Source organism: Zosterops lateralis (assembly GCF_965231275.1).
Source record: "Zosterops lateralis genome assembly, chromosome: 10".
Lineage (NCBI taxonomy): Eukaryota > Metazoa > Chordata > Aves > Passeriformes > Zosteropidae > Zosterops > Zosterops lateralis.
Window position 1 is genome coordinate 25,118,458 of NC_139770.1, and position 25,244 is coordinate 25,143,701.

The following is a 25,244-nucleotide window of genomic DNA, read 5'->3' on the forward strand; positions in this document are numbered from 1 at the left end:
GGCAGCACTTTGAGCCTTAGTTTTTTGCTCACATATCACACTCATAAGAGCCTGGCCCAGAGAAACTTTTCCTGATGGAAGTAGAAAACACATCAAAATGGATTTTCTCTAGGTAAAGATGGAGTTTCAACCAATTGGTATGCCCTGATGACAACTACCAGATTCCCAACAACCTTCAAGCTTTATCCACTCACAGATTACTCAGCACTTTTCATCTGGAATTCCTCCAGAACTCTTCCCTCCTGAGGAGAGTTTACTTTTCAGATATCCTAGACAAATATGCATTTATATAATATATTATTTATATGATTATTTATGTGATATCCCTAAAGCACACAGACACAGCAACAGCCACACTCAGGCTTGCACCAAACACAGGCACCACCTGCTACCAGAGACATTGTCACCTCCATCTTCAAACCCAAGCCACATCTGAATACTGAGAAAGTGACAAGTCATGCCTGGATGTGAGGCCAGGAGCTTCTGGGACAGAGAGACCTTCCACCAGACCTTAATGCCCTTTCTGTGGTCTCACTTCCAGTCATTACTACAACTACATGCAGCGTGGAACAAGTGCTGATGATAGACCAAAGCTCACAGGACTCAAAACAAATACAACAACAACAAACCCACCAAAAAACCACAAAACAAACAAACACAAAACTCCCTCCCCGCCCCCCCTCCCCCCCCCCCCAAACAGACAAACCAAAACCTGGAAGACTCCAAACCAAACATATTGAAGCGTTTTATCATACAAACTATCCAGAGCAAATGATACAGTGTCTGTGCTGACCCCATGCCACCTTCATCCTGATTGAAGGGGAACAGAAAATACCCACACAAGCATAAAGGTGAGATGGCAGTCAGGGAAATTAGAAATCTGAAATTAGCAGAAGCATTCCACTGCAGGAAAATACCTCAGACCTTGTGAGCATAGTACTGAATGAGCTGAAGGAACACCAGTGCCCCACATCATATGGCCACAGCCTCCTCCAGAGTGGTACCAGAGAACTCTCAAAACCAAATTAAACAACATCATTGCACTATAGCTTCTAAAAAAAGAATTCCCTGCCAGCTAGTGAAGGCATCACCATTCCAATCCAAGAAAGCTCATGATCCTGAAGAAATTCCACAGCTAACCTGGGGACATTTCCTTTAGCCCTACATTCCCTGGAGCTTGCAGACTAGTATTAAAGGCCACCAAAGCCTTTGGTGTTAGAAGAGATGCAGAGACACCCTGTGGTGGCAAAAATAATATGACCAGAATTAGTTCAAACAGCTTAAATTTCATTTAAGTCACAGAACTGAATCAGAAAATCTGCATCCTGAGGCCACAGAGAAATTCTCCCCCAGCTGATATTCAGGTACTTTCCTGTCTCCAGACCTCCTTTCCTGTCTGACATCTTTTGCTTTGTCTGTTTGCACTGCCACAAAGATTTTCCCTCTTATTCTGTTTGGTATAATAATAACAGCAGAGTCAGGGCTGGTGCAGTTGGAGGAACAGTTATGGAAATGCTCCACTTCTGGAAAGTAACTTCCTGCATCTTCAGCCTGCCCCTCTTGGGTATGGAAAACAATCAGTCTGTTTTGTAAACTATTGGGGTTTAACTTCATCCATAATTTGTATTTTGTCCTGAAGCAAGATTTTGTCTCTGAAGGCAGTTTCAGAGCCACCAATACACTGCTGAGGATATTTGAGAATGAAAGCCACCAACAATCATCATCAGTGGAAATCAGTTCTGGCATCTGGAGTCTCGCAGGTGCTAGAGTTTGCTTATAATTAGAAAATTATTAGAAACACTAGAAACTGTTATGTACTGCTGTTACATGACCTTCATCTGAGAGAAACCTGAATATTTTCTCTGCAGGTAGGACGCACATTCAGAAGAGTTATCTATAGGTTTCATAAACCTATAGACTGCCCATATAATAGAGTAAATCTCAGGGCCAGCCACAGTAACACATTAACAGTACACAGTAACATTGGTTACTTTGGCTCACAAAACAGAACACTATTAGTGCTAAATAAGAAAGGTGAGAGAGCAGTTAATTGGTTTATAGAAAGCAATGGTAATTAAGTTTCACAAGATTCAAGCAGGAAAGAAAAGCAAGGCAAAAAAAAATCAATTATTCAAATGCTGCATTTTCAAATCTTCTGATCTGGCAATTCATTTAAACAAAGCATAGGAGGAATTTCCCCTAAATCATCAGAACTTATGACACTGGAAAATTTGTCAGGACAGCTAGACAAATTCATCTTTAAAAGAGAAATTAAATACTATACATGTCCAAAGTAATTTTTTTCAAAAACTACCATCTAAAAAGATTAAGAAAATATCTATTCTAAGTATCTTCAATCCTTTATCACCAAGCGTTACATGTTTATTTTCAATGGCTCATTTTCTCCTCTTGACTTTCTAGACAAGTGGATTTGGTACTGAATGACCCAGCCTTTGCAGCTCACTTCTCAGAACTAAGGCAGATCCCCTCCTGCCTGCCCAGCTGCTGACTTCATTAGCCAGAGCTGGTCTGTTCTGCAGAGCTTCACCTCAGCACCGTGTGCCTAAAATGGGTCTTGAATTTGCAGATTATTTTGTTACAAATTAAAACTTTAAGTCTGTAATTGTGAGGTGTGTAATTTTCTTTCACTCACAACTTCTATTCATTCCTTCACAGTGTATTAGTGCTTCAGTGATAGTTTCCTTTTACAGGTCAGTGAAGCGTTTGTAATTTCTTTCATAGATTGTCTTTTCTGCCATTTCTATGAGAGATCCAGGTCCAAATTTCCTGGCTTCTGTTAAAACCCTGGATGGCTCATTACAAAGCCTGAGTAGCAAGGTGCAATGCTCTGTGCTCCTTCAAGGTATTTACAGTTCCTTGTTAATATGCATTAATAGATAATTTTTGAAACTCTGCAGGTGTGGTCCTGCCAAGCATTTGCACAGTGAGGTCCAGTCCCTCCTGCCTGTGCGTGTCCTTATGGTAAAAACTGCGTACAGGGAATTCTGCTTAAAAGCCTCTGCTGGGAGGGGCTGAGGGAGGAGGAGAAGAAGAGTAAAAGAAGAAAAGTTAAAAATGGTTGCCCATTTTGTTTTTAAGCCTACAAACTTTGTGTGGTTTGTTTTGAAGATTTGTGGAAAATACCTGTAGCAGGCAGGAGCAAGAAAACAGAGAGAGGAGGGGGGAACATGACCCTGCAAGTCAAGCAACCAAAAGTTAATGCAATTACCAAATATCAAATGTGGAGCACAGGGACTAATTTGATCAGAGAGGCCAAAGGGATAATTCTTGGAGACAAAGCATTGCAACGCGGAAATGCAGCCTAATCAACTGCTTTATCAAAAGAAAAAGGAAACAATTTCCAAGCCTTAACTAAAATCCCCAGTTAGTTCTTCATCATTTCAGGGGTCTGTTTTTTGCCTAGCAGTGTTTGTTCTGCCTCGCATTTATTTCACTGCTTCTGTTCCCTGGACAAAGCTGTTTCCCTGGCTCCTGGCTCTTCGCTTGTATCAAACAAGCTGCCTCTACTCCTGGTTTAAGGAACTCCTCAATCATGAAAGAGAGCATGCAGAGGGAAATATTCATTATATGTAATGTCCAAGCTTACTTTCCATAATTATCTGGAATTGAGCAAGACTATCTAGAGTCGCTTTGTGCCTGCAGGATTTTCCAGAGCAGGTATTTGCTTCATCTGATGGAGAGTGGCTGCTCAGTGATCTCCACTGAACTCCTGCGTGACCCGAACCCTCTCAGGTTTGTAGAGCAGCAGATCCAGATTTCAGCAGGTACAACCCAGCAAAGCAGAGGTTTTCAGACTCAGACTGCTGTTCCCAGCTAAGCAGGTGCTGTAGTTATGACAGATAAAATGAGCTGGCACAAAGGAAAGAAGGAACTCACAGAAGAAAGCACAGGAGATGGGAAGCACGGCCGGAAAAAGCGAGAGCGGCTGTTCAAGAAGAGATTTTCTCAACTGAGCCTCTTCTCTGGGTCTCCCAAGAATAAAGTGTAAGTACATCCAAGATTATCTTTTGCATACATTTTCAAACAAGAAATTTTGTGAGTACTTCCAGAGCAGTTTTGGAAGAGCCACAGATACCTTGTTACCTCTGTTGGACTAAATGTTTCACAAACGAGGTAACAGAGGCTACTTAAACAACTAGAGCTAAAGGCTATTAAGACACTGGCAGCACTAGAGATGAAATTAACTCTCCAAGTTTTATATGTCTGTGTGTAAATCTTATATCCATTTCCCTATGCTTCCAGCAAGAGATTAGCAGGGGCAGCATCTCTGTTTCTCCAAGCACACACCACCACTGCCACTGGGACAACCCCACTGCTTCCAGCAGTAACTTTGCTGCAGTTTTTGTTGCACCAGAGCTGTAACTCCGAGGTGCAATGGAAAATGTCAGTGCATGGGCAGCAGCAAAAATCACCATTGAACAAAGTTAATGATACTGAATTTCTTAAAATTCATAATCAATGCTTGTGTTCCTGCAATAGTGCCTTTACACTTACTCTTTTCAGTTAGGAGGAGAAAAAAGGAAACAAAAAACCAAATAATAGCTATTCATTTTTTTTTTCACCAAAGTAAGCAGAGGCAAAAATTATTTTCAGCTTATTGCTTTTTGAATGTATTAGTTTTGAGTTATTGTAATAATTCTTGTGGGATTTGAAATTCTCTTCTTAGGTCTTTCTCCCTGGTATTATTCTTCCTTAACATGAAGTAAACTTGAATGTATGCTAAGATCAGGAGGGGTTTCCAAAAAGTATCTTTTCTCATCCAAGAGCTGTTTTCCTCACAGATCTCCTAAAAGGAGTCTGTCTTTGGTAATTATCATGAAATTACTGTCTTAGCAGGAAGTGCACGCAAGTCTCCACAATTACTCAGCTAACTGCATTAGGCTTGATAGCCACAGCAGCTGGTTGCAGGCTCCACAGAAGATTAAAATACACTAGCAAGAAATGAACCTCAGAGCCAGATTTTCCCCTCAGATTGATCTAATTGCAGCACAACTAATACCACGGGCTTGGTTTGGGGATTTTTCTTGCTGCATCGCTGAGGAACTGGACTAGAAACTAGTCAAACCTCCAAGAAGTGAATGACTGCTGCAAATGTTCTGTTGTTCATAATTTCACTGAAGAGTGCATTCAGGAGGCAGACAAATACAATTGAAACAGTAAAATCATCCTTATTTGTAAGTGATAAATAGGAATTTCCCCCAGTTTGAGCTAAAAGAAAAAAGAAGAAAAAAAAAAAAAAAGACAGAGCAGTAATCTAGTAACCTCCCATGGTAGTCCCACATTAATGGAGAGTCAGTCTTCAGACTGCAGTGGATCTGTTTCTACAGACACCCTGCATGGCAATGGTTTTAAATGCATTGGAGCCATCAGGGCTTACAGAACTTTCACAGTGGTGTGGCCAGACCAGATCATCTCTACACTCAGCAGTTGTTCATGAGCTCTGTAAGAGATTGTGTAGGGAAAACAGCAGGGTGTATAATTTAATCAGGAGATCTTTCCTTTCAGCTCTGCCATCTCTGGTCAAGGCCAGCACAATACAGGGCTTTACTGGCCAGCACCAGTGTGCATGAGTGCACACAGGTGGGACAAGAACCTTTGTGTTGATGTAGGGGAGCACTGGGCCAGACACACAGAGCTCTGTGGAGTTTGTGTGTACACAAACACACATGAGACTCATGCCAAATCATGCACAGAGGAGTTGCATATTGAAGCTCCTGCCCCATTAGCTGATGCCACTCTTTTATGGTTTTGTTTAAATGATGAAAATACTTCAATAATTCTGTGCTCTAAAACTAATGGCTTGTCACTGCCACCACAGCACCAGAGCCAGACTCTCCTTTTGCTGCCCATCCCTGTCTTTTTCAGGTAGCCACACACAGCACCCACTCCTAATGTGTCACAGGTACAGCCTCTGGAAGGATTCATAAATCACTCACTGATTGCTGCCCCCATCCATCCCAGAGTGCAGGGGCTGAGCTTGTCACCTCTCTGTGTGACTGTTGCAGCTTGTCTCCTCTCTGAGCCCCTTCCAGCTTGTCACCTCTGTGTGCCTGTTGCAGCCCCCAGGGCAGGAGCCAGCTGGCCGAGGACAAGCGCAGGTGTTTGCACAGGAAGGGCTCCCGGCGGCCGAAGGAGGAGCCGTGTTCCCTGCGGCAGCTCGGAGCACGGCCGCGCTCCGGGAAGATGTGTCCGAGCTGCGAGATCCTGCTGTGCCGGCCCTGCGGGACCCTGCACTCACAGCGCGGCTTCATCGCCCACAGCCTACTCGACCACTACGACACAGCAGCCGTGCCCTGCTGACCGCTCTGCCGGGGGACGGCAGATTTGGGGCCGGTCCGGCACCTAAGCGCCTCCCAGCCCCAAAGCTGGATCCATCGGGATGGCGGATCCTGGCCCGGCAGCAGCTCTGTACAGCCTCGGCCACCGCAGCCGCTCCTAGTTCAGTCTGTACACAGCAGATGCACTCATTTAACCAGCATAAACCCGGCAAGCAGAGCTGTAACCTGAACATTTCTTAGTGTTAAAGACAGGTAATTATTTCAGAAATATTCTCCAGAGCTTTCCTTTTCCTCTCAAGGAAACAAAGATTATCCCATTGAGCTGCAAAAGTGAGCGTGACAATTACATGCAGAGCCACTTGCAATGCCTTTGTTTGCTTCAGTGTTGGTTGTGGTCTGGAATATTAAACGTTTTATTTTTAAATTAACTACCTCAGAGATGCAACTTAATGGGGGAAAGGGTCTTCTAAAAGCTGTCCTAGCCACAAGGATTGCAGCTCACATCCCAGTTCTCTCCTAGAACTTCCAAACTTTCACAGGCTTTCAGCATCTCACTTGTGATCCTGCACCTTGCCTTAAAAGGAGCAACAACAATCACAACTCACAAAGTATTTAAGCCTGCTTTGAGCTTTTAAACCCAGACCTGTATTTTTAAGCAGTTCTTCAGACAGTGTAGTACAGCTGCAGACACGAGGCCAAGGCTCTGGGGCAGCGGTGGGTGGCATTAAGGTCCAGGCATACACAAGATTTCACCGCCGTGGAATTCGCAAGTACAAGTCAAGGGCGGAAGGAGCCTCAGGAGCAGATGATCCCAAGTCCAGCAGCATGCACCTTTCCCCCCCATGCCAACAGGCACAAATCTATCTGCAGGATTAATTCCCTGCTCTTTGGTAGGGAACAGACTTAGTCTCCCACAGCCTTTAATATTAAGGGTTCTTGTTATTTAGCCAAGCAGAAAAACACAGGCTGGGATGTTTGGACCTTTGTTCCATCTCTCCTTTTCCTAAATTCAAAAGTAACAAGTCCATAGGGAAAAAGACTCTTTGTCCTTCCCACTTCTCTTTTGGAGCTGTTCCATTTTTGTTCAAATGAACGTTTGGTAAGGTGAATGGAATCCAGATTTTTTTTTTTTTTTTTTTTTTTTTAATTTTTTTTTTTGTTTATCTCTAGGGAATAGTTGCACTGAGCTAAGACATCTATTCTCCTGTTTTGTTTCCACCATCCCAGGAAAAGAGTTTCAACAGGAGGAATTCAGAGCCACATAAGCAACATTGCTGTGCTCCAGAGTATCTTGAACAATAGTACTCAGCTCTCTTTGTGGCATGTCAGACACTCCATGCTCCTCATGCAAGAGGTACAGAGATCAGTTCAGAAACCAGACTGAGCTGCTGAAAACTCCCAGGGCAAAGCCCATTAGATATTTCATGTAGGAGAAAGCCTTAGGCAGGATTCACAAACTGAAATGAACTACTGCCAGGTTCCTCCCTTCTGCCCAGACTCCACTGGTTCTGCACACTGCCAGCAAGTCCAGACTTCCTGCCCAAATGCAGACTTCTAAAGCAAAAAATTAGATCATATGAACACTCTTGTGCTACAAGGGAACAGGGCCTTACAAGGGCCTTAATCCCTCCAAACCCACGTTTCCGTGGTGCTTGATGGTCACTTCCGTTCATTTTTAAAAGCTAACCAGGGTCTGGCAAACCAGAATTAACCTTTCACATTTCTCTGGGACTGTTATTCCTAAACTGGGACCCCAAGAAAATTTATTTCACCACTACTTCAAGAAATATAAATTCAACCCCATTCCTCTTCATCAAGCAATCCAGAGGAAACTTCTCCAGACAATCACCTGAGGAAAGAGCACAATGACAGACTGGGAGGATAAAGGACTAGCTCATCACAACAGCATTATTTTAAACCCTACAGTCCCATACAGTGAAATCAGTTCAAATAGGTCAGATTGAGCCTTTATCCAACTGTTCCAGAGGGGACAGAACACGGAAAGTTCTCTCAGCACCTGCCCTGTAGGATTTCCTGTGTGGCTTGCTAAAGGGCACAACAAACTCATGTGGGTTATTGGGCTGGAAAAGCCCCCAAGTAGCAGCAGTGTCCAAACCCAGCTCCCTGAGCACATCAGCCCTCTCCTGTCCCTCATGAATGCTGCTGTGCTGTCTGAAGGACAGCTGACAACACAGGCAGAGTGAATCAATACTCCTGGCAGGAGCACCTCCCTTCTCCTCCAGCAGGTATGAAGTCATGTTTGGGGACAGTAACTACATTCTTGTTATGCACTGAGGCAGCACCAACAGTGTTGTACTTGATTTCTCAGCAGCTGGTAAATTACCGCACCTCTTCTGCACTGGCTACCAAAACCTGCTGCAGAAATCTGCTTGGTGCTGGTTGTTCCTACCACAGCCAGGTTCATGTGTGTGGCATTGAGGTCAGGCAACAGAACCACACCTGGAGCTTAGCCTGGCTTGTCTCTCCTCAGCCACACCACAGTGAGGCCCTTTTGTCTCCAAAATCCCCAGAGCCCCATGCAAACAGTGGAGCCCAACAGCACCAGGGCACTGTCCCCTCGTTTGGCAGCCCCCACTGACACACGTGCACAACGACAGCTCTGCTCCCTCAGCTCTTGGAGTGCCATGCCCAACAAGTCATTTTTTAATTTACTGTATCTTAGGAAAGGATTTCAGGCTTAGATTTTAAAGCTGGCTCAGACACATAATTACACTAATAACTGTATTGTGAAAGAGTAATAATAGAAATACTGATTACACATTTAAAAGATTTAGGCTTGAAACCATCCTAACAGAATAAAGCTATGATGTAGCCTGACATATCAATTATTAAGAACCTCTACTATTTAATTATCTGATTTCAATAGCTCTGGGAGATTAAAAAGGAATATTAGAGTCTTCTGTATTAAATACAGGAATGGGCTCTGTCCAAGGCATTTGCTGGAATGGGAGTGCCTTGACAACCAACAGCACTCCACTGCTCAAACAACACGTGAGGGAAAGGAAGCAGCTCCACAGCTGAAGGGCAAGTCTATGGGAGCTCTTTCCCTGGAAATTCAACCCAGGACAAGCAGGAGTGTAAAAGCAGCAGTTTTCAACATTTGCCACAAAATAAAGGATTCAAGGTAGAAAGCAAACCCATCAAGTAATCATTCAATCAGTAATAAACCAGAACAAATAAAGATCATGTACACACTGCATATACCAAATTTCAGCTGTGGTTTTTAAAGCAACCCAGGCAGCTCTCCCCTCTGCCAGATACAATGAAGGCCCTGAGAAGGAAAAGTCATTTTTCCAGTGGACATATACAAAGAAAGGTAATTAACATGAGACCATGTGAACTGAAGGCTTGACACAAAATCCTTAAATTCTCTTATTATAATCCAACCATTTGATGACTTCTGAATTCAGAAACTTATCTAAAATATGTTCCAAATTAGCCCAAATTAATTTACCAATTTAGTATTAGAGCTGGATATTGGGAGGAAAGTACAGAAATAATCAATGGACTGATGTGCCAAAATCCAATCTTCTCTTGGATGACAAAGAGTGGAGGACACTGTCTCTCCTTTGACTTTTCACAAAGTAGATAATTTATTTATTTGTTTTCTGAATGAACCTGTGTATGCCACAGGCTGCAGCAAGTATGATGAAAACCAAGGAAAGTGGTGATCTATTTACTAATACAATTCAGGACTCTGCTCAAAACTTAATATGAAGGTATCACAAAATCAGCTTCGGTGACCTGGTAAATGCTGCCTCCTGCCTGGTTCAGCCTGAGAGTTCAGCCTGGGAAGCAGTCCTGTGAGATGGGATCTCTTCTTAGCTATTTGAAGATCAATTCACAGGAGGAAAATGTTTCATTATCTTTGCTGCCAAACACAAAACCAGACCATTTAACTCGGCTCTAACTTACTTTCCCCATTCTTGTTAATTAATTGCCAAGAATAAACATAGAGAAGGTAAAGACAACCAAACACAACATAGCCATTGACAGGCTATTAACCAACACAAACAGAGCAGGAGCATTTCCTGACCACCTCTAAATATTCCTCAAGGAACAGAGGCAATGGGATTTTCTCACCATCTCAAGTACTTTTATAACCTGCATTAAAGTCACATCCAAAATCCCCTCAACCACCACAAAACCTCTTTACTCGGTGCAGCACCCGGTGGTGCTGGAGGCAGGGAAGGTATTTCTGCACCTGGAGGTCACAGCTCTCACCTGCAGCAGTGCAGGGGGAGCCTGAGGCACAGCCTTGAGCCACCGTTCTGAGTCTCACAGGAAGCCTGGGGTGGGACATGGAACCCAGCTGCCCTTTGAGCAGCTCTTTGAAATAAAGGAAATCAAGATGCCACTGTGCTCCCTCCCTCAGAGCCCATGCACACCAGCCCCAGGCAGCCAAGGTGCACTCACCAACTTCACCTCAAAGCTCTGGAAAAGCTGATGTCTCCCTCAACAAGACCACCAGAGATGTCCAAGTGCTCTGTCTCAGAAAAATAGAGCGTGTCCAGGAACAGTTCCTTATTGCAAATTCACATGTTGTGAATTACCTGAAGATGAGATTACTTTTTTCAGAGCTGTCACCTGCAACATAGTTTTCCTGCCATCTGCTATAGAAATAATAATAATAATAAAATGACATGGCACACTTTAAATGCTACTATGTTGTATATAAAAAACCCAATCCTAAACCCAACAAAACCAACCCACATACCACTTGTTACTTTTAGAATATTCTGGAGGCAGAAGCCTTTTCAGGCAGAGAAGGATGAGGACAAGAGAATCAATGCCCTACACAGAATGCCACCCTGACTCCAGCTAAGTTTTTAACCTCTAAAATAAACAAGGAAACCTCAAACCAACAAAAATAAAACACTCTCAACAAAGTAAAACCAACTTTAATTAAATTCCTACATCATCCAACATTTCTATGCAGAACAAGTGTTTAGTCAAAAAGTAAAGATATATGTTTAATTCTCTTTCCAATGTCCACTAGAATCAAGAGCTACCAGTGTTCCTCGGAGAACAAGCAGTAGTTAAACCTCTCTTGATGTTCAGGAACAGTTTGTTACATCTTTTAACCAGCAGTTCCCTATTGCACATAATGATTTTGCTCTCCGTTTAAGCACCTAAAAGCCTGGTACCTCGCTAAATAAATTAAAACAAATCCAGTTTCTTCAGCAACCATCTTCAACATATATATCTTGGCACACCAACATTACTGCAAGCTTTTAATAAATACAGAGAAATGATCAGTGACTGCATTGGCATTCTGTGGAATGATCTTTTCCCAGAAACTCTTGCTTCTCCAACCATTTGGGGTTTTTGGTATGTATGCTTTAAAAATCACTTTGTGTAGTATATTTAATGAAAACATCCCTTACACAGGTCAGTACATTTTGCAGGGAAGGACTGATCTGAGATAGGAATTTCTGTGTACGGCTGGAAGAAGCTTCTTGCTGGAACCAAACCAAAATTTTGCCTCTCTGGGAGCTGAAGGCAAAGCTCCAGAGGCTGAGTGGGAGACTGTAACCAACGAGATATTCTCAGGCACGTTTGGAATTGGCCTACCTTCCTCATTCTGAAGGGCTTCTTTTGTGTGTTAAGTCAGAGGAACAAAATTGTGCAATCCTGAACATCTGGAAGCTGCATCACATCTGTCAGAGGTCTCCCCCACCCTCCACACCCCCTTAATTCTACTTCTTCCTTCAGCAGCAGCACAGACATGAAGCAGCTCCCTGCAGTACAGTGATACCATGGCTGCTATTTACAGTAGAATTAATGCATCTGTGCCAGTAGGGCAGAGGTCATATGAAAAATATACACAATACACTCATTTTTTAGCCAGATTAGGATATATATATATAAAAATTATTCTTCAAGTCCTAACTTTGAAAAAAGAACAGTTCTGTCAGAGGTCTTCAAACCTCCCAAGGATTTGTTAGAGCACATTACCCTAACATATAAAAACAAATATTTACACCTCCATCAAGTACCAAAGAATTTTTAAAAATGCCTAGTAGCTCTCAGCGTGCAAAGTCAGCAGGAACTGATTATCCAGGATGTTCACTAACTGTAGAGACAGTCTTGGAATCAAGCATTCAGAAGCAGAGTGCCAAAGACTCAGGAATTATTTCAGTCCACTTGTTTTCGCTGTCATTTCCTTTCTTGTTTTGGATCAGTTCATAGACTCATAGAATGTGCTGAGCTGAAAGGGACCCATCAGGATCAGAGTCCAACTGCTGGCCCTGTGTGGGGCTCCCCAAGAACAACCCTGTGCTTGAGAGTGTTGTCCCAGAGCTTCCTGAAGTTTTCTTGGTCCGTACGACAGAAACCCTTTACAAACACTCATCAAGGTAACCTTCAGCTTAGTGCAAATGCCAGAATCTCCTAGGACCTGTAATCTTTTCTGACAGTGTGAGCCATCCAGTTCACTTTAGTAGTCCAACTTTCCCGCAGAGCTTCATCAAATTTTTGCTTGAACTGTTTTAGTGCTTCTTCCTCACTCTTCCCTAAGGCGAGGGAGTCCTAAGGTGACAGGGAAACAAGGACTGTTAGGAATTTCAAAGAGCACAGTTAAAACCTCTTTCACCTTTCAACACAAGCCATAGTGTGTTTTTGCTCTCCTTTGACACTTTTTCACTTGCTACTCATTGAGCAATACATCAGTTGGTTTAAATAATACACCCTCCTGAGTTTGAGGATAAAACTGAAAGAGAATTAAGTAAATCACTTTCACCTTTCCAGGTCTATGCTTGTGCATGAGCCAGGATGTAAAATACCCCTGAGATGATTCCATTTAAGATGCATGGATCCTGAACTCATCCTTTGACACCAGGCCTGACTACAGACCTTGTTCTATAGAGCTGAAAAAGAAAACCTCAGGGACTGTGTGGAAATATTGACAGGAATGGAAAACAACGGAAATGTATTAATCTTGGAATCAAAAAATCATATCCTGGAAAAATGCTGAGTCCTGCTGAGCTGTAGCTCTTACTTTACCTTGAGATACTGGATGTCCTTGACAGAGGTGAGCTCTGGCAGCCCTGCAGTCAGCATCAGTGCAAAGAGGGTAATAAATAGGTTGCCGTGCTTGCGCAGGATCAGGTAGGCTTCCTCACAGTACTGCCGGAACCTGTGCCACACAGGGAGCACAAAGGGACAGTCACACACAGGGAAATGTCTGCAACCAGGATCTGTTACCTGGTCTGACAAACACAGACTGTGGAACGCAGCACAGAGAGGTGGGAGACGCCTGCAGAACCTCAAGTGCATTCTCACAAACATATCCAATGTCCCCCCAGCGAGCCCTCAGTACAAAACACCACCAGCTCCTCTTCAGAAAGAGCAGAAGTGCCAGAGGTCCTACCCCTCAGAGAATTTGTTAGGTGAAATGTCCTGATGATCCTAAAAGGTGGGCTACAGGAAAACAGAGCTTTTGGAAAAGCCAAAGCTCTATTGCAGTCCCTCTAATCGCTGTCATTTCTAATCCCTTCCGTGGTCAGAAATGAACCAGCTGCCAGGGCTGGTGGATCATGAACATGTGGCTCCTCATGGCCAAGCATCCAAGCAAGGGGCAGCACAGTGAACATGCCCTGATGGACAGGAAGAGCACAAGGGAGCCTGTTCCTAAGGACAGTGCTGCATCTTGCTTGAACAGCAGAGGCCAGAGCTGCTGAAGCCAGAGCTGAGCCCAGCAGAACCTGCCACCTCCTGTTTGCTTCAGAACTAGAAGCTGCAGCTCTGCAATTGCTTTTGATCTCCCAATCTGTGACATTCCATCTCAGGGAGAGCAGCAGACAGTCCTGTAAATGCATGTTGACACACTTCCACACAGGTGCAAATGAGCAAACCAACCCCAGGTAGGTTCTGGTATGCTGGAAATTATCATCCCAATTACAAATAGATCAAAATAACACTCACCGGCCAAATTTTTCAGTGTTCCCTGTTTTTCCTTGTTGAATAACATGAATGAAATCATAGGTGAGTATGAAAGGTACCCGTTCCCTTTTAATGCCAAACTTGGACTTAAAGTTTCCAAGAATATGCCCAAAATCTATGTGAAAGAGCTAAAAAAAGAACCAAACAAAAAAACAAGTGAAAAATAATTTCTCCAGCAAAATGTGTCACTTTTCTAATACCTCTACAGGATGCTAGTATTGAGAACAGTTAACTCCTAATGTGACTCTCCAAAACCTGTGGTTTCAGCCCTTTGGGAGTATTTGGTTGTAAAACACTTCAAGATTTAAAGTCAGTAATAACATCACTTATGAGTGACCACTCCGGCAGAAGATTTGCTCCGCTTTAAGTTGTTGCTGCCATGAAACACCTTGGTGGCAGTATCAGACATAAAATGAGCCCAAGGATGAGCTCACGAGGCTCAACATCATCACATCCAAGACCTTCCCACACAAGGACAGAGGCAAAGGCAGCAAAGCCAAGTTAATCTGAAGGACCTTGTGCCAGTTCCCCATGTTAGAATTGAGGATAAGGGCATTGCAGCTTTCTTCCAGGAGGCACAGGCTTAAAAGAATACTGCAAATGTCTGTAAAACTCTCAATTTTATAACTCTTGCTGGTTTTCTAGGCAGAATAATTTCAATTAAATAAGACAAGTTACATTACAGACTAACAATTAAGAAAACACATGTTTAGGAACTCCTCCAGATTCTGAGTGCATAGCATTGTGCTGGTGCTGAGTTCCACACTGAGCATTTCTGCAGGGCTGAGCTGCACAGACTCACCTCAGGGAAACCACACTGCTCCAAAATGCAATTCATGGATTTTTAAGGGTGGTCTTTTGCAAGATACCCTAAGACCACTTTTATTCAATGAATGTGAACCATTAAAAGGCCTCTTGGATGTTCTGTAAAAGCTCTACAGAACAGCCTCACTCCATACAGAATTGCTGATGGACCAGGCTTTGCTCTATACTTGCCCCAGTATTACATTTCCTTTCCTTGAAGCTCTCTCCAACCCTCAGTAAAGCACAGACATCAGTTCTAACCATGTGTGCTTTCCTTTCACCAAGGCAGTAAAGAAATTACAAGTTCTCAAGAGAACTCTCACACTCAAAAGACACAAAACGCATTCTGGCTACAGAAGGGATTTTTACCTGCCCATTTTTCCTGACCATGATATTGTCGCTGTGTCTGTCACCAATTCCCAGCACATACGTAGCTACACAGTAGCCAGCACAAGACAGAGTAAATTCTTCAATGGCTCGATCCAAGTCCTCTCTGTAACCACAGAGAAAATTGTTTTAGTGCACACTGCTGAAATTCATGTCATGCCTTGGCCTCAGAAAAGATTTTTGCTTGTTTAAACCAGAAGTTCATTAGGATGCTGTAAAACCAGAATTACTTGAAAAATATTACTGTAAATGTAGATATGGAGAACAAGCAACATGCAAGGCAACATCAAAGCTTGAGATCCATGTAGTTTTCTGTGGTTTTTTTGTGCTACCAAATTGAATGCAACTTACTCAACAGCACACAGCCAAAGTGCTGCAAACACCAGGCCCAAGGGTACCATGAATCAGGTACCAGGCCCATGAATCTCAGGCAGAATTTGACACACTAGAAAGAAACCACACCTTCCTCAACACTGAAAGTGGAACTTCAAAGGAATTTTGTAGCTTATACTATAGCTGAGACAGTAACTGTAGAAATTACCCTAAATTGTATTCCTTCAGCCAGTTCAAGAGCGCATCCTTGTTGAAGGCAGCAGCTGCAGCCACGTTGCTGCTGTTTAACTGAATGTCAGCAATGGTTTCTGAACTAGAAACAGCCTCAATGAGGCCAGAGTGATCTCCAGTTGCTAAACAGCCATAGGGCAATATCCTGCAAGAAAACACAGAATCATGTCAGAACCTCAAACAGCAAGATGTTTCTTCAGTGTACTCAGGTTTGGAGATGGCTGAATACTCATGTGAACAGTAAACTCTCAATGGGTAATAAACAGGAACTGCTTGTAAGGGTAGAAGACCAGCACTACATTGAAAACGTTCATTTCTCCTATTATGTACATAGATGCAAAAAAAGAGAGACATTTAAAAAGCCTAATTTTTCCTTTTTACTGGAATCCAGTTTTCTTGTAACTTCCCCAGTCGAGCCACAGAGGGAGCCCTAAGCCTTCATTTGGGAGTTCCTGCCCGGATAGACTCTGACCTGCTCCAGTTCATCCCCTATAAATTATTGCTGGAAATGCAAAAGAGGACCTTACCCTTTCCCACCTTCTTCCAACTTCAAAGGAAAATGCAAGAAATCCTTGTAAATATTAACATAAAGAATGTTTTCCAGCTCTTACTAAACTGACAGAAACGCAATAGAAAGCAGGAATACATCTCTTAACTGGCTTGGTATCTCAAGGCATACCTGTGCATTCACACACTGTGACCAGTGAAAATACCTCCTAGCAAGTCACTGTGTTACAGTGAGACATGGTTAAAGATGGAAATCAAGGGGAGATGTGTATAAATAGGTAAGTGTGTTTTTTTCCAATACATTTCCTCTTTCTAGATGCTTAAAAAGCTAAACAGAATGCCAACACCCTATGAGATGGGAGCTCAGCATGTGCAATGGAAACTTACAGCAAACTTTTCAAAGGCAATGCATCACAAATTGAGGTGTCTGCTCTTGAGCCAGGTAGCTCAGGCCAAGAATATTATCCCAATTGTGGTCATGGTCCATGGGCAAGAGAATGAATACCAAAAAAAATCTATACTGCAGCACACAAGATTTAGACCAGAACTCACTGACTTACAGAGCTGTATAAAACAACTGCAGGACATATTAAAATTGATGTGTCTGCCTTCAGACATACACACATACATATATATATAAATATATATAAAGAAAAATACTGCTGGTGAAGATGTCATTAGTATTTATGTATAAAACTATATATTTTTATATACATGTATATATATGCAGTTTGAGATATTAAGTTTAATGTAAGATACTAAGTTTGACTGCTACAAAGCATAACCACAACTCTTAACTGACACAGCCTATTATCCCAAGCCATGGAAGAAAAATAAATAAAATTCCTTACAAAATTAAACACAACTTTTTGCCTTATAGCTATCAGGGAACTGAGCAGTTTCTCCAGCAAAGGGATAACACAACTGAAGTGGTGCTAGTAGTGATGCCCTGGGGTGGCTCCCTAGAACAGGGGCCAGACAAGATGAAGAGAACAAAGTGGGTATTTATTAAAGACCTTCAGTAGATACACCTTGGGCAGTCAGAGCCTCCCAGAGGCTACACCCAAGGTGACGATGGTCACGAGTTTCTCAGGCAATTCTAAATTTGGTCCATTTACACATCAGGGGTGAATGCTCCAATTACAGCTTTAGGTAATGAAGTCATTTGCCCCCCCCCCCGCCCAATTATTTTTTGTTAGTACTCTTGGGGCCTGAGACAGTGAGGTGTCCTTGAGCTTCAGTCCCAGAGAATTGCTTTGTCTGACCAAAGTGTGAAGACAGTAGCTAACACTCAATATGGAATTTGGAGTTATGCACTAATGCTGTACAGGATTTGAAAAATATAAAAGCTAAAATCCTAAGACATGAGAAGCAGTAACGATACAGGCTGAGATTCTTCCCTACTGGCAACAAAGTGCACTGAAAACCAGATTCAACAGGGTATTTCAAGAACACTCAACTTCAAAACAACAGCAGCAGAAGTGCAGGCGTAGAATGTTCTTCCCGTTTCTGTTCTGAGCCCTGCCCAGTCCCAGCCCTCTCCCCAAAGCAGGGCTCTCCAGGAGCAGGAGGGTGGCTGGGATTGCCACTGGGCATGGGGAAGCTCTGCCCATCCTTATCACCACACCACAAATGGGAGCCAAAGCTGGCCAGGTTAAAGTGCACGCTGGCCTCCTTCCATGGCAGCACAACCCACCCTGCTGGCAGCTCAACCGGGCACACAGCCAACAACTTCCCCTTCAAAAGCAAGCAATGATGAAAGCCTCTAGCCCCCGGAGGGCTGTGTGCTTACAACTGCAGGAAAAAACATCCTTGTCAGAGAGACAGTTTGACAGGAGTCAAGTTAGGGACAAATCCTCTGGGCCCTTTCCATCTCATCCTGGTCTTTCTGACTTCAGCATCTGTCAGCAGGATATGCTCCCAGCTTTTTGAAGCCAGCAAAAGCCATGGACAGATCAATACTGAAATCCTTGGTAGGACAGAAAATTCTCTTCACTCATTTAAAACTGTTCTTTATTTCAAGTGTTTAATTTACCAAAGCAGTGCCTTTCCAAACACACACAAAATACTGGTGATTTATCAACACATTCTCTATAACTTCAGGTCCAATACTTTAAAAATGATGACATGTTTAAGAGTTGTAACAAATACATTTTCAGTATGTGTGTGAACTCTGATTTCACTCATGCACAGCCATTAACCTCAGATCTCACACAAGTAAGGGAGATGAAAATGAAAACCTACTATAGACAGGCACTGAAACAAAAAAGTGTTTTGGAGAACCTGGTTAAAAAGTAACCAAGCAGTAAATACTTTTATGAAAATTCATCACAGCAAAAGAGATTTGGCATAGATCAAACCCCTCAAATTCATGATTTTCTGTTGCTGTTACTTTACTCATTTCTCCCCTAACACAACCTTTGATGTTGTAACAGAGGTAAAGCAGCCCAAACACTTTGGGGTTTTTTGACACAAGGATTTTCCTGAGAGGTGCAGCACCACAGACTCCACAGCATCCTTGGCAAGACAGATGTTGTGCTCCTCTGCTGTGACATGTATTTGTAATAGGCCATCTATTTCCTGCTCAGTGCTCAGGTACGAGTTTGTCTTAGAAATTAACTAAAAAATATACTTTTTGCTTTGTTCATTTCTCTCTGCTATTTGGATGATGTTTGAGGTTAAGTGACCCAAGAAAGACTCCTGTAAGTGTCAGTGTTTGTCTGGGTGCTAGTCCTGTTCTGGGAAGCAGATCCATCCTACACCCCAGGCTTTCCTCAGCTGTGCACACACAGGAGAGCCCAGGATGAAGGCCCTACAGGACCACATGGTGCCATCCTCCTGCACACAAGTGTCCCCTCTGATACACACCCTGCCCTGTTTGTCACCCACGAGACAAATTAGTTGGCAATTAAACAAACATTTCTCCTCCTTCAGCTCTCAAAATCAATATATATTTGGCGTTTCTCTCTAGAGCTGAGAAATCCCACCAGGAATATTGTGCTTGCTTTAGACACTCACTGAGCTAAGGTTTCATTTTCAATCACTGCTACAGAACTGAGTGTGGATTGCAGTGCAATTAGAAGGGAACTGATCCTGTCCCCAGCTCAGTGGTGGTGCATTGGCTGCTGTTTGATCTGTGCCTCATGGAAGCTCAACAACCTGCTTGTGGCAAAACATGACTGATGGGGAGAGGCAGCAGCAAGAGCTGCTCTGACACTGCTGGCACGAGTGAGAAGCCCTGCTTTTACTTGGATGGAGTTACCTGACTCTCTGCAGTGGAAAAAAGTTGAAAAGTGCAAAATCCATTGTGCATCCACAAATGGAAATAATTTCAGGGAAACTAAGGGTGATACAGGACAAGAAGCAAAGACTGCACTCGCTAGTATGGGCACATGACACTGTAATTTTCAGGAAAGCAGCTCTTTGACACTACTTTTTCAGCTGAGACCATGCCTCTCACCCAAGCAAAAAGTAACCACTGAGTCCTGCCCCATGAACATGGTAAAGAGCTCACTCCACCACTGCTGCCTCATAGATTCTGGAGCTGTCTGTCTTTGAGAGAGATGCAGGCTATGAACACAGATGCCAAAGCCTCACCCTCATGGCTGTGCCCTCCTGCTCTGGGTGTTCTGGGTGTTGTTTTGTCCAATTCTGTTCCCAAGGAAGGTAATTTCAGAGCCTTCTCTTGGCAAGTGACTGATTGAGCTCTTTGACAGACACTGAACTGTAACCCTGCCTCAGTCCCAGGATTTTATTTCATAATGGTAACTATGAGAGGATGAATGGAAGGAAGATGCTCCTACTTAAACAAACAAATTGAAGAGGCCAAATATAGAACTTTAATTCTCACTAGGAACTTCCCCTTTCTACTTTTTTTTTTCCTCACAGAGTTTTAAGAAAAATCTTGGACATCAGAGCTACTTTTCAGTTTTCCTTTGTTGCATTTAAAAAAGATCCCTTAGTCAGGAAAAGCATATTTGATGACTTTAATCACTATTCCTGTTTGCTAGGCATGGTGTGTGGCCTATGCTGGAACCACAAACAACTTCTGGGAAGGCAGCTATTGAGGAATGCCTCATCTGGGATTCCATGGCTGCCAGAGGCTGTCCTTGCCCCCAAATTCTGGATCAGCCTCCCCACAGTCAATTTATAATGACATAAATGACCTAAGGTTTCCTCATGTCAGTGTTCAACTTCACACACACTCAACCATCTCATCACAAATCTACCTTTCCAGAAACAACTTGTAATTCATAGTCCCACCCTTCCTTAAACATCTAAGTAAGAAGTTGGTAATTTTATTCACCTGTCCTGATGTTACGTGCCTTATGTAGTTCCCATTACCATACTTGAACCATAAAAAAATTGAAAAGAGCTCCAAGAATCTAAATGAAGTATTTCAGGCAATATTTAAATAGAAAAACTTCTAGACTTTTAAACAACATTTAAACACAGAGGATTACAGCTCTTGCATGGGCATACAAAATTTAATTTATAGCTAAAAATGGTTTCTAATAATGTGACACCCAGTACCTTCTTTACAACTACTTTCCTAAAGTGCAACTAGAATTTGTGAATTATATTACCTAAAACTGGTTCATAAATTTGGGTGGAAAAGTTTCGCACATACTAGATGGTTGTGTGATAACTCTGACCAATGACTGATACTATTGCTCTTAGGAATATTCCAGTATTTGTTCAAAGGAGTCACATTTACCTTATCAAGCATACAAAAGTAAGAAAGCTGCTTTGCAAGAGACTTTGGAAGATACAGAGACATTTCTGGTCAGAAAAATGCATTCTGGCATCCAAATAGTATTATACCAACAAGAGAAAGTGACTTCAGAGCTGCAGATGTTCCCAGTGCCTGTAAGTGCTGGTGTGAGCAGCAATGAGAGCTCTGCTCATGGCAGGAAAGGAAAGGAGGTAACACTTTCCACAGCCTGCTCACCTTGGCCGTGACAGCTGAAACCTCTGGGCACCCTGACAGATGTGTGAAAAGAGGACAGTGGGGAAGGTGCTAAAAACAGGAAAGCCTTATTTCTAAAAGCAGAGCCTCCATCCAAACAAACCAGCCCTTGGGAGACCCTTACCGGAGATCCAGGCCAGCCTCTTTCCACAGAACGTCCATCAAGCGCAGAATCTGGAGTGTCAACATGTCCTGACGGAGATCTGCAATGAAAGGTGACACCACTGCTTCAATTCCTCACTAACTTCCTCAAGTTCCCAAGGCCTCCAGAAAAAGACTAAAAATACTCACCCAGCCTAAGGGTTAAAGTGATATTAATCATAATTACATCATTCTGACTGGCAGAGTCTGTGCTTTGAAACTCAGTCAGAAGATGCTTAATTTGTTTACTGATGTCAGAGTAATCCATGTTTACATTAAAGCAATACAGAATAATACAGCTCAAGAGCAAACAGCTCAAGTGCAAACATGCCAATGAAGAAGGAAAACGAAAAATTGAAAGTTTCTAACATTGCTTACCATCACCATTTTTAAAGATGATCCCTACAAGATCTCCTCCAAACATTTTGTTGTTGTACACTATCCAGAGAGGCTTCATTTTAGAATCCATATATCTACACTTCTCAACACTAGAAGAAAACATGACAGAAGTTAAGTCAAATAGGAATTATTAACCTGAAAAGATCTAAACATTCAGATATTCAGAACATAAGAGAACATGTAGATTTCCAGTCTGGAAGTACTTAAATGCTCTCTCAGCCTTCATTCTGCTGCTATGCCACAAGCACTCACCAAGATATGAACCCATTTGTTACATGTGCTGTGTATTTGACACTGACTGGTTAATGTATCTACTGCTTAAGTCAGGGACTTTAGTGGCCTTTTAGTGCTTATTGTTAAAAACAGAACCTAGAAATGAAGTCAAGTTCACTTTTAGGCTTACATTTAAGTATCTTTCACCATGGTAATGCACTGACTAAGACAGTATTAAGTTTCATGGTGGGTCACTAAAATCTTCTAATTTAACTGATATCTTCAGAAGATGCCCAGCAGAGCTTCTGTCACTATAGAAGTTCCCTGTGGCAGCACATGCTGAACAATGCAGCCAGAGAAGTTCAGACAGAAACGTGTTCCTGCTCTACTGTTTCCATGCAAAGCTACAGTGAAATTGTGCTCATTCTTCACTTACTGCAGTTCTGAGAGTATAACAGAAGGATTCAGAGGAGACTGGAGGTCAGAAAGTGCTTCTCTGTAAGCATTTTGTTTCAAACACGTATGCATTGCATCTTTGCCTTTTGCTTTGCTTTGCTTCATGGCATTCAGCTTAATTAGACTATTTAAAGTCTTCATTTTATTGAGGGCTTCCACCTGGAAGAGATTTTTTATCATTAAGAGTTATTGCTCTGATTTGAGATGCAGCAATGCGAAATACCATTTCACAACAGAATCAAGTATTAAATAATTCTACAGCTTTTTAAAACTGGAAATAATGGATGGAAATTAAGTTGCTCATGTTTCAGGAATATTTTCATAATTAAGAGAGACACCGATGAGATGAAAGCTCCTAAGCTTTGAGTCACTTTTAAAAGCATGAATTAAAATTTCCAAAAAAATGAATGAGGCATTTTAATGTATGACACATTAACACAAATTCCATCTTCAAAGTACAAGTTTTAGTTCCCGATTTCAACAAAGCACATAACATAGGTGCCCCTGGGCATTCTGAAGAAACAGAAATACTGATGATTTCATACTCTAACAAACTAAGACATCACTCGAGATGAGCTATGGATGCAGATACTTCATTGTTCACATTAAGCTGCATCCAACAGGGCACAGCCACGTGACCACTTGCAGACAATTTTCACAGAGCAAAGTCTTAAACATGTGTCATTAAATTCCTGCTGAAGTCAGGCAGAACACAAAAGCTTTAACTGGTTAAAGTGTTTGAAATCATAGCATCTCCACTAAGTACAGTTTTTACCTTAGAAATGTGTAAAAAGTCAAGGCAATTATTTGCAATAATACAGGTTTAACTCCTTTTCCTCCTCCTGTTTTGCAAAGTTTTTTACTGTTCCAAAATCTCTACGGAAACTGGTGATGTAAATGTTTAACACTGACAGACCTAGACAGCACATACAGCAAATACAATTTCTACATTTCAGCAACTTTTTGACCAAATAATTCTTTTAACAATCAGCTGTGTTTGCACCAGTAAGGTGCTGAGCCATACCCAGATTCTCTAGCAAACAACAGCAATGTAACAATTATGAAAGCTCTTTTCTATACAAGGAAGCTTCAGCCTGACTTATAAGGTGCTGAGTCAAAACTCACCCCTCCCACAGCCTGAACCCTGCCAGGCAGGATGCTGTGGAAATTGTATGGAGTTTGATTATAAAACTGGGCAGTGGAGAGCTGCCAGGTCAGCCATCTGTCAAAACCAAAAGCGCTTTGCTTTTCCACTATTCTAGGAGTTGTACAAACATCAGTGACAAGGGAACAAAATGGAACCTGTGTTGTACAAACAGGAACTTTTTGAAGTATTTCTACTTTGAATTTCTTCCGTGTTTGCACAGTTGGGAATTTTTTTGCCCCTTCTTTGATTGTACTGACATTTGCTTCCTGTAAAGTGCACAAAAACTTTACTGACCTTACATCTATTGCTTAAAGCATTTCACCACCTACTCTTTTCATGACTTTGACAATGCTAACGAGCACACATAGAAGAGATGGTCTTTTCCATGTCCTGTGAGCTGCAGCAATAAAGAGCACCACAGAACATCCCTGTTCCATGTGCTCCCAAAGAACAGTTTCAATGCAGACAAACACCACTATCAGTTACTGAGTCAATCTCTGAAGCCTGATACAGTAAATACTTTAATTCCAAAGAGAGACCATTTTTCAAATGTTTTTAAGATCACAATCTAAATTAACTCACTAAAACCGCATTAGAGACTTCAAAAGTGATTTGTGAGTGTCTCTTAATGATCTGTTGATACAATTATTAGTGCTTTCAAAAGCAAACTTCTCGTGCTTATTAGGGTATTTAAAAGCAAATATATCTTCCCTTTGTTCTCTCTTTTGTGTGTGTGTGTAAATGACAGACCTATATTAACACTAAAATGAGTATTTGATTGATTTGCAACACCTTTTAACAAAAGCCGAAGCTGCAAGTAGTCCTGGAGTAGTCTAGGTAAAATTTAGAACAAGCAACCCTTACAGGGAGAAAAACTTGAAATGCACAGAAGCCCTTCCCTTGTTAACCCAGAGAGTCTCCGTTGTGTCCAGAACACACAGACAGTGCTGAAGGGGTCTCGCAGGTCTTAGAGAACCTTAAAACCAGCTCCCTGAGGCCCCACAGCCCTGGCTGCCTTCTGTGCCATGGGGGCTGCTCCATCACTCAGCCTTTTAATTCCCTGTGTCACTCATGCCGCCTCCTCCTCCGCACTGCCCAACTTGGTCAAGGCAGCCGATATCCCCTCCCAGGAGCAATGGAATAAGGATGGGAGTTCCAGGATGGGAGTTCCAGGCTTGGACAGGTCAGGATGACAGCAAAGGAAGTCCCTACCTGTTTAGCCAGCACCTTCATATGAGCCACGCTCCCCCTGCAATAAGCCTCCAGTATCAAACCAAACTGCACTGACACAGCGGGGATGTGAACCTCCGACCTGCAAGGGGAAAAGCTGCTTATCAGACCACTGCACTGATACAACTGCATTGTTCCAGTCCTTCAAAAACCCCAGAACAAA

At 42.5% G+C, this 25,244-nt stretch overlaps 1 protein-coding gene across 4 annotated transcripts in view; it reads right to left on the reverse strand.

The window, feature by feature from the left end:
• Positions 1-11,201: 11,201 nt before the first annotated feature.
• PIK3CB (phosphatidylinositol-4,5-bisphosphate 3-kinase catalytic subunit beta) overlaps positions 11,202-25,244 on the reverse strand; it is an 88,847-nt gene continuing 74,804 nt past the window's right edge. For all 4 annotated transcript variants that reach the window (XM_083869001.1, XM_083869000.1, XM_083869003.1 and 1 more), the window contains 9 exons: positions 25,064-25,163; positions 22,685-22,863; positions 22,015-22,124; positions 21,620-21,698; positions 15,997-16,164; positions 15,438-15,561; positions 14,247-14,392; positions 13,326-13,458; positions 11,202-12,851 (listed from right to left, as the gene is read on the reverse strand). In XM_083869001.1, the coding sequence (XP_083725127.1) occupies positions 12,714-12,851; positions 13,326-13,458; positions 14,247-14,392; positions 15,438-15,561; positions 15,997-16,164; positions 21,620-21,698; positions 22,015-22,124; positions 22,685-22,863; positions 25,064-25,163 (1,177 nt within the window). In that variant the 3' untranslated portion in view covers positions 11,202-12,713. The remainder of the gene's footprint in view (positions 12,852-13,325; positions 13,459-14,246; positions 14,393-15,437; positions 15,562-15,996; positions 16,165-21,619; positions 21,699-22,014; positions 22,125-22,684; positions 22,864-25,063; positions 25,164-25,244) is intronic.